The sequence below is a fragment of the Pelophylax lessonae genome, assembly GCF_965119305.1.
Source record: "Pelophylax lessonae genome assembly, chromosome: 10".
Classification (NCBI taxonomy): Eukaryota; Metazoa; Chordata; class Amphibia; order Anura; family Ranidae; genus Pelophylax; species Pelophylax lessonae.
In genome coordinates, this window is record NC_138777.1 from 6187395 (window position 1) to 6197290 (window position 9896).

Consider the following 9896-nt stretch of genomic DNA (forward strand, 5'->3'; position numbering starts at 1 on the left):
TTACCCAGCCATTGTTATATTTTTGATCTTTCTCAGTCTTTTGGGGTGTACCCTCATTTAAAATGACTAAAAAAAAAGCAGTGTTGGCTACCTCGTCCCCTTCCACCACCGCTTCCACCTACACCGCCACATCCACCCCCACCTCAACCTTCCTCCTACTCCATATGGGCCTCGTCCTTCACAGATGAAGAAAATTGTTTTATTTTTCTGTTTTTTTTGTCTTAACTACATTTTGCTGCCATTTGCAGCACTCTAGCCCTTTCCATTGGTTCTTTAGAGCCATTTTAGTGCCTGAAAGTTCAGGTCCCCATTGACTTCAATGGGGTTCGGTGTCCGGGTAAAGTGCGGAAAAAGTCCAAACCCGTCGAACACGGACATCCAGGTGTCCGCTCAACTCTAATCCTAACACATTAGCCAGTCCATACCAATATAGGTCCTAACACAATACCCAGTCTATACCAGTATAGATCCTAACACATTACCCAGTCCATACCAGTATAGATCCTAATACATTACCCAGTCAATACCAGTATAGATCCTAACACATTACCCAGTCCATAGCAGTATAGATTCTAACACATTACCCAGTTCATACCAGTATAGATCCTAACACATTACCCAGTCCATACCAGTATAAATTCTAACATTACCCAGTCCATACCAGTATAGATCCTAACACATTACCCAGTCCATACCAGTGTAGATCCTAACATTACCCAGTCCATACCAGTATAGATCCTAACACATTACCCAGTCCATACCAGTATAGATCCTAACACATTACCCAATCCATACCAATATAGGTCCTAACACATTACCCAGTCCATACCAGTATAGATCCTTACACATTACCCAGTCCATAGCAGTATAGATCCTAACACATTACCCAGTCCATACCAGTATAGATCTTGGCACATTAGCCAGTACATACCAGTATAGATCCTAACACATTACCCAATCCATACCAGTATAGATCTTGACACATTACCCAGTCCACACCAGTAAAGATTCTAACACATTACCCAGTCCATATCAGTATAGATCCTAACACATTATCCAGCCCATACCAGTATAGATCCTAACACATTACCCAGTCCATACCAGTATAGATCCTAACACAATAGCCAGTCCATACCAGTATAGATCCTAACACATTACCCAGTCCATACAAGTATAGATCTTAACACATTACCCGGTCCATACCAGTATAGATCCTAACACATTACCCAGTCCATACCAGTATAGATCTTAACACATTACCCAGTCCATACCAGTATAGATTCTAACACATTACCCAGTCCATACCAGTATAGATCCTAACATATTCTGCTGTTCATACCAGTATAGACCCTATAACATTACCCAGTCCATACCAGTATAGATATCCACCATATTTTTCCTCATTGAGATCAGATGTGTTTTTTGTTGAGCAGTGTAGGTATTCCATTTTTTACATTTTAATTTTTAAATCTCCTTTGCAGTTGAGAACTAATAAACTAATAACAGCATGTGAACCAAATCTTTAGAATCATTAGTACAGTTTTTCTTCTTTACTACGCAATTTATAAACCTAGCACTACCCTCAGTCATATTTTTAGGCGCACTTTTGTTTGTCAAATCTTGAACGACTCCAATAAAAGATGGAGCAGATCCCTCGCCATGCTCAGCCTAGGAAACCACACTGTGATGTGACGTGACATGACATCCACAGTAATATAGGGCTGCATGAATGAAAGCACTGATTGACTTTTGTCTGCTGTACGATCAATAAGGATTTTGTGTTAACATTTGAAAGGATGCAATTTATGTCAAATTAAGATTTTTTTCTTAAGGGTTATTCACACAGAGCTGGAGATTTCTTTCCTCTTTTTTACTATTTGGTTTGCTGAATTAATTTACTTCCTCATACTTTATTTAATTGCTTCATTTGATATTTTGCAAGAAAATGACCAAGTCTTGTGCGTTATTTATTTGGTATTTTCTCGCAGGTTCGGCCGCTTTGTGTTCCTGCAGATCTGTGACTCGGAATCCATCGGCAGCCTGTGATTTACAGCTAAGAGATACTTTGGAGGATTTTGGATATTTTCAAACCGGAGATTTTATTATTGGAGGAGTGTTCACGGTGAATTATAATATGATCCCATTGATAAGAAACTCAATTGTTACAGCTTTTGCATGCTTCAAGTGAGAATTTTGTTTATTGATTTATTATTTTATTTTTTTATTGCAAATTAATTTTATGAAATTAAAGTCTGCATTGTCACACATAAAGGAGACATAGAAACATAGAAACATAGAATGTGTCGGCAGATAAGAACCATTTGGCCCATCTAGTCTGCCCAATATATCTGAATCCTATGAATAGTCCCTGGCCCTATCTTATATGAAGGATAGCCTTATGCCTATCCCATGCATGCTTAAACTCCTTCACTGTATTTGCAGCTACCACTTCTGCAGGAAGGTTATTCCATGCATCCACTACTCTCTCAGTAAAGTAATACTTCCTCATATTACTTTTAAACCTTTGCCCCTCTAATTTAAAACTGTGTCCTCTTGTGGTAGTTTTTCTTCTTTTAAATATGCTCTCCTCCTTTACCGAGTTGATTCCCTTTATGTATTTAAAAGTTTCTATCATATCCCCTCTGTCTCTTCTTTCTTCCAAGCTATACATGTTAAGGTCCTTTAACCTTTCCTGGTAAGTTTTTTCCTGCAATCCATGTACTAGTTTAGTAGCTCTTCTCTGAACTCTCTCTAGAGTATCTATATCCTTCTGGAGATATGGCCTCCAGTACTGCGCACAATACTCCAAGTGAGGTCTCACCAGTGTTCTGTACAGCGGCATAAGCACTTCTCTCTTTCTACTGCTTATACCTCTCCCTATACATCCAAGCATTCTGCTGGCATTTCGTGCTGCTCTATTACATTGTCCTCCCACCTTTAAGTCTTCTGAAATAATTACTCCTAAATCCCTTTCCTCAGATACTGAGGTCAGGACTGTGTCAAATATTCTATATTCTGCCCTTGGGTTTTTACGCCCCAGGTGCATTATCTTGCACTTATCCACATTAAATTTCAGTTGCCAGAGTTCTGACCATAATAACTGACAAATAAATATATTTTTAAATGGTGTTTTGTAATGTATTTTTTAGTAAAGTAACAGCAGAGACAGATAAAAATACTCTATGTAATGAATTGTATGTAAAGGGCTTGATACTGTATATATTTATAAATAAATAAATGTTCTCATCCAAATTGGAAAATAAAACATATAAACTTTAACAGGATAACTGTTGCAGGTTAGGAACTGCAAACATCTACACTCTGGCTCAAATTTAACAATCACATTTTTCAATGAATAGTTTTGTACAATTTTTGTTCACTGGTTAGTGATCTCGAAAAAGAAACTGTACACGTCTGTGGTCCTGTGCACATTTAGAAAGAGCCCCCTCTCCAGGCCCCATTAGAGACTACAAAGGAGTCTAATAGGACCTGGAGGGAGGTTTCACTAACATACCATGACTTTCCCAACAACCCCTGCCCAACCTCTCACTATATAGTAGCACTTTAATGCCCAACCAAAGGCTTCACTTATCTAAATTGAATATGGGGTACTGCGTTTGCTGGCTCCTGTGGCTGGCTGGCTTCTGCGATTGGATGGCTGGCTCCTGCCATTGGCTGGCTGGCACCTGTAGCTGGCTGGCACTGTGGGTGGATGGCACCTGTGGCTGGCTGGCACCTGGGCTTGTTGGCAACTGTAGTGGCTGGATGGCACCTGTGGGTGAGTGGCTGGCCTGGCACCCGTGGTGGCTGGGTATCACCTGTGGGTGGCTGGCACCTGTGGTGGCTAGATAGCACCTATAGCTGCTGGCACCTGTGGTGGCTGAGTGTCACCTGTGACTGGCTGGCACCTGTGGTGTCTGGGTGGCACCTAAGGCTTGCTGGCACCTGTGGTGGCTGGGTGAAACCTGTGGGTGGCTGGGTGGCACCTGTGACTGGCTAGCACCTGTGGTGGCTGGGTGGCACCTGTGAGTGGGTAGCTGGCTGGCACCTGTGGTGTCTGGGTGACACCTGTGGGTGGGTGACTGGCACCTGTGGTGGCTGGCTGGCACCTGTGGGTGGCTGGTTGGCACCTGTATCTGGCTGACACATGTGCTGGCTGGCTGGCTCCTGTGGTGGCTGGGTGGCAGTGTAGTACCTCTTGTGGCTGGATGGCACCTCTGGTGGCTGGCACCTTTGGGTGGCTGGCAGCCTGGCACTTGTGGGTGGCTGGCTAGCTCCGGTGGGTGGATGGCTAGCACCTGTCTGTGGGTGGCTGGCTAGCTTGACTGGCTCCTGTGGGTGTCTAGCCTACTACCTGGCTGGTTAGCTGGCTGCCTGCTTCAATTGTAGGCATTAGGCTTTTGGCAGGCTGGGCTGGGCTGGCCCTTTTGCTTTGCTATAGAGCGGGAAGTAAAGCTGACCCTCTCTGTTTGGGTGTGTATAGGCAGCGCACACATGCATACGATGTCAGTATGTGCCGTAACATCACGTGCCGTGCCTCTGCGCATGAGGCCCAAATCTCCTTAATTTCCTCTCCTGGAATGATAGCGCCAGGGCCCGGGGCCGAGGATAGTAGTCTGTGTGGCTGCCACCGTCACTGCGTGAGCCGCAACTTGTGAGTATTTCTTCTTAAAGGTGAAACAGCAGAAATTATTTTTAATGGGGAAGTTGAGATTCCGGGGGATGCTGGATAATATGTTAGGATCTATAATGGTATGGGCTGGGTAATGTGTTAGGATCTATAATGGTAGGGGCTGGGTAATATGTTAGGATATATACTGGTATGAACTGGGTAATGTGTTAGGATCTATACTGGTATGGACTGGGGAATGTGTTAGGATCTATATTGGTATGAACTGGGTAATATCTTAGGATCTATACTGGTATGGACAGGGCAATGTGTAAGGATCTATACTGGTATGGACTGGGTAATGTGTTAGGATCTATACTGGTATGGACTGGGTAATGTGTTAGGATTTATACTGGTATGGACTGGGTAATATGTTAGGATATATACTGGTATGGACTGGGTAATGTGTTAGGATCTATAATGGTATGGACTGGGGAATGTGTTAGGATCTATATTGGTATGAACTGGGTAATATCTTAGGATCTATACTGTTATGGACAGGGCAATGTGTAAGGATCTATACTGGTATGGACTGGGTAACGTGTTAGGATCTATACTGGTATGGACTGGGTAACGTGTTAGGATCTATACTGGTATGGACTGGGTAACGTGTTAGGATCTATACTGGTATGGACCAGGTAATGTGTTAGGATCCATACTAGTATGGACCAGGTAATGTGTTAGGATCTATACTGGTATGGACTGGGTAACATGTTAGGATCTATACTGGTATGGACTGGGTAATGTGTTAGGATCTATACTGGTATTGACTGGGTAACGTGTTAGGATCTATACTTGTATGGACCGGGTAATGTGTTAGGATCTATACTAGTATGGACTGGGTAATGTGTTAGGATCTATACTGGTATGGACTGGGTAATGTGTTAGGATCTATACTGGTATGGACTGGGTAACGTGTTAGGATCTATACTGGTATGGACTAGGCAATGTGTAACGATCTATACTGGTATAGACTGGGTAACGTGTTAGGATCTATACTGGTATGGACTGGGTAACGTGTTAGGATCTATACTGGTATGGACTGGGCAATGTGTTAGGATCTATACTGGTATGGACCGGGTAATGTGTTAGGATCTATACTGGTATGGACTGGGTAACGTGTTAGGATCTATAGAATTTTCCAGAAGAAAGGATAAGGAAGGTAAAAGCTGACTGTCCCCGGCTTCATCACTTTCTGGATCACCCAGCACGAAAATGCAAATCAGGAGTTATCTCTTCACTGGCTACATACTTGTTTTATTTTAGCAATTTAAAGGTAAGTCAACGAGACTGAATGACAGTCAGGCAAGAATAATTTTCAGATGGGAAAAGTCAGTCTATAGGAAATGTGGAATTTAATTGATCTCATTTTTCATTGGTTCCTTTGTATATACTTTATACATGTTCCCTTCACAGCCCCATCCCTCATTACTATAAAAACCTCCTTGCATTCTTCTTCGGCATTGAAAAAATGAATGAAAATTTTCGGGAGCTGCAGAACATTTCTCTGGGATATCACATTTATGATTCATGCGCCGATGCAAATAAAGCTGTAAAAAGCGTCCTGCAGATATTATCCGGGCCGGGGAGAACCGTCCCCAACTATTCCTGTATGAAACAAAACCGGATCATCGGATTTATCGGAGATCATCACTCCAGGACAACCATACCTATAGCTCAGGTATTGAGCGTCTACAGGCACACTCAGGTGAGCGTTTCCTTTTACATCACTGAACTCAATGCTAACAATTTCTGCTGTGACATCATAATCACTTCTGGACCGGAAGGATTTTCCCCCTTAATGACCAGGCCATTTTTTTGCGATTCGGCACTGCATTATTTAATGGACAATTGCGCGGTCGTGCGACGCTGTACCCAAATAAAATCGATGTTCTTTTTTCCCCGTATACTTTCTTTTGGTGATATTTGATCACCTGTGCGATTTTTATTTTTTGCGCTATAAACAAAAAAAATGAGCGACAATTCATTCTGGAAAAAAAAAAATATGTTTCACATTCTGCTATATGACATTCTCAAAAAAAAAAAAAAAAAAAAAAAAATAAAAAATAAAATTTTTTTAACATTTTAGGCCAATTTGTTTTCTGCTACATATTTCTTGTAAAAAAAAAAAAAATGGCAATAAGCGTATTTTGATTGGTTTGCGCAAAAGTTATCGTGTCTACAATCTACGAGAAAGATTTATGTCATTTTTCTTGGTTTTTTTTAAATTTTTACTAGTAATGGCGGCAATCTGTGATTTTTTAGCAGGACTGCGTCATTGGGGCGGACAGATTGGACCCCTAACTGACATTTTTTGACACTTTTGGGGGCACCAGTGACATTACTACAGTAATCAGGGCTAAAAATATGCACTGTCACTGTACTAATGACACTGGCAGGGAAGGGGTTAACAATGTGGGTGATCAAGGGGTTAAATGTGAGCCTAGGGGAGTGTTTCTAACTGTTGGGGGCGTGGCTTGTGAAATGACCATAGAGACATGTGATCCTATATAGAAGGATCACAGGGACTCTGTGATCATTCCAGGGAGAAGAATGGTCAGCTGTGTTTACAACAGCTGCCCATTCTTCTCTATCAGTGGGGAGCGATTGCGGGTGTCAGGCGGCAATCAAGACCGCCTGCCCCGTGCATCCGAGTCCCCTAGCTGTAGGCGCGCGACCGACGTAGGTCTATGTTCTTTTGCACAGGAGGGCCGCCCTGCCACCGTAAATCGGCAGCGGTTGGTCCGGAAGCGGTTAGTCCCACTTTACACTGTGAGACCTATGGCCTGTTGTAGACCATTGCCATGAAGTCTGTAACTCCTAAATAAACAAAGCATTGCTTAGATGTGGATTCCATGTACTCCACCTAGGCTGGTTTGAGTGCTGAGTTAATTAGCATGTTAATCATATCATTGTCCGCTATAGTAGTTGCTGGAGGGGGATTAGCCATGAGTCAGCGCTACCTCGTTATCTAAACCATTGTGTGATGTTTTGGGTAAATATTTCGGTGGTCACTGACATACTTCTCAAGTGTATAAAAAGTCGGCATTCTTGTTCAATCAATTTTCCAGATCTTATACAAGCTATTCTGAGCTAGTTTTGTATGGGGGGGCAGCTAGAATATCTGATATCTATGTTCAAGACCGAAGGAAGCGGTATTCTGACGGAAGCACACAAGCACATTGTGGGTCGCAGTTCCGTTACAGTAGTCAATCAGCTTCTAACGTCAGCATGTTCAAGTAACCGCTTCCCGACCGCCCTCCGCTGTTATACTGCGGCAGGGTGGCCCTCCTGTGCAAACCGACCGAATGCTTCAGTTATGAATGAACACAGTGATGATCGGTACCAATCACTCCTAGTAGTTGATTTACTAAAACGAGAAAGTGCAAAATCTGGTGCAGCTCTGCATAGAAACCAATCAGCTTTCAGGTTTTATTGTCAAAGCTTAACCACTTCTGGACCGGAAGGATTTGCCCCCTTAATGACCAGGCCATTTTTTTGTGATTCGGCACTGTGTTATTTTAATGGACAATTGCGCAGTCGTGCGACGCTCTACCCAAATAAAATTTATGTCCTTTTTTTCCCCACAAATAGAGCGGTTTTTATTTTTTGCGCTATAAACAAAAAAGATCGTCACTTTTGAAAAAAAAATCCCCAATATTTATTTTCTACTATATAACATATCCAATAAAAAATTAAAAAAAAAAATGAATTTCTTCATCAATTTAGGCAAATATGTATTCTGCTACATGTTTTTGGTAAAAAAAAAAAAATCTCAATAAGCGAATATTGATTGTTTTCGCAAAAGTTATAGCCATTGGTGTCTGCAGCCTATTGCATTAGGGTGTGCACTCCAGATCACAAACACACATGAGTGTATATCAGTAGAGCAGTGGATGGTGTCAGTAGAACAGTGGACGGTGTCATCCTAACACATTACCTAGTCCATACCAGTATAGGTCCTATCACATCACCCAGTCCATACCAGTATAAATCCTAACCCCTTGCCCAGTCCATGCCAGTATAGATCCTAACACATTACCCAGTCCATACCAGTATAGATCCTAACACGTTACCCAGTCCATACCAGTATAGATCCTAACACATTACTCAGTCCATACCAGTATAGATCCTTACACATTACCCAGTCCATACCAGTATAGATACTAACACATTGCCCAGTCCATACCAGTATAGATCCTAACACATTACCCAGTCCACACCAGTATAGATCCTAAGATATTACCCAGTCCATACCAGTATATATCCTTCCTAACACAATACCCAGTCTATACCAGTGTAGATTCTAACACATTACCCAATCCATACCAGTATAGATCCTAACACATTACCCAGTCCACACCAGTATAGATCCTAATATATTACCCAGTCCATACCAGTATAGATCCTAACAGATTATCCAGTCCATACCAGTGTAGATTCTAACACATTACCCAGTCCATACCAGGATAGATCCTAACACATTACCCAGTCCATACCAGGATAGATCCTAACACACTACCCAGTTCATACCAGTATAGATCCTAACACATTATCCAATCCATACCAGTATAGATATCCAGCACAAGATTTTTCCCTATTGAGATGTAATGTGTTTTCAAAGTGTTTGAGCAGTGTATATACAGTTTTACTAACACATTTCATAGTTGCAAAGTTGTGTATGAGCCCCGTTCAGGAGACATTCCAGTGAGCAGCAGCCAGTGATGTCACCAGTGGCGGCTGGTGCTAGGTAATTCGGGGGGGGGGGGGGGGGTTTGGGTAGGTGGTGCAAACCAACGAGAAGCCCCCCCCCCGGTCGGTTGGTTGGTCGTCGGTCAGTCAGTCAGTTGGCAGGCGACAAGTTCCCCCCCCAACGGTCTTTCTCCTGTCCAAGCCAGGGAGTGCTGGATAGCTGATTTGCTGCCCTTCTCCAGCCGTGTCTCTTCTGCCTTTTTCTGGGCACTGGTCAGTAAGATCGCTTCTCTGGCCAACCGGGAAAGGGGTCTCACAACCCTCTTCCTGATTGGCTGGGAGGAGAGTCAGTGTGACAATAGCAAATATTAATTCACTATTTTCACACAACTGAGTAGGCTCAGGGCGCAGTACTCTGCGATCAGAGTCCACCCTTTTTTGAAGCCTATTAGAGCCTCTGGCTCTAATCACGTGCTTAAAAAAAAAAAAAAAATCCCCTATTGAACTACATGCGTCCGGCGCCCTGCATGTAGAT

The 9896-nt window shown here is 42.7% G+C and overlaps 1 protein-coding gene across 1 annotated transcript in view; it reads left to right on the forward strand.

Annotated features, from left to right (window-relative positions):
• Positions 1 to 9896, forward strand: part of LOC309565561 (vomeronasal type-2 receptor 26-like) — a gene marked incomplete at both ends in the record, with an annotated part of 51001 nt that overhangs the window by 22055 nt on the left and 19050 nt on the right. The window contains one exon of the mRNA XM_082270518.1: positions 6086 to 6377. Coding sequence (XP_082126644.1) covers positions 6086 to 6377 — 292 coding nt within the window. The remainder of the gene's footprint in view (positions 1 to 6085; positions 6378 to 9896) is intronic.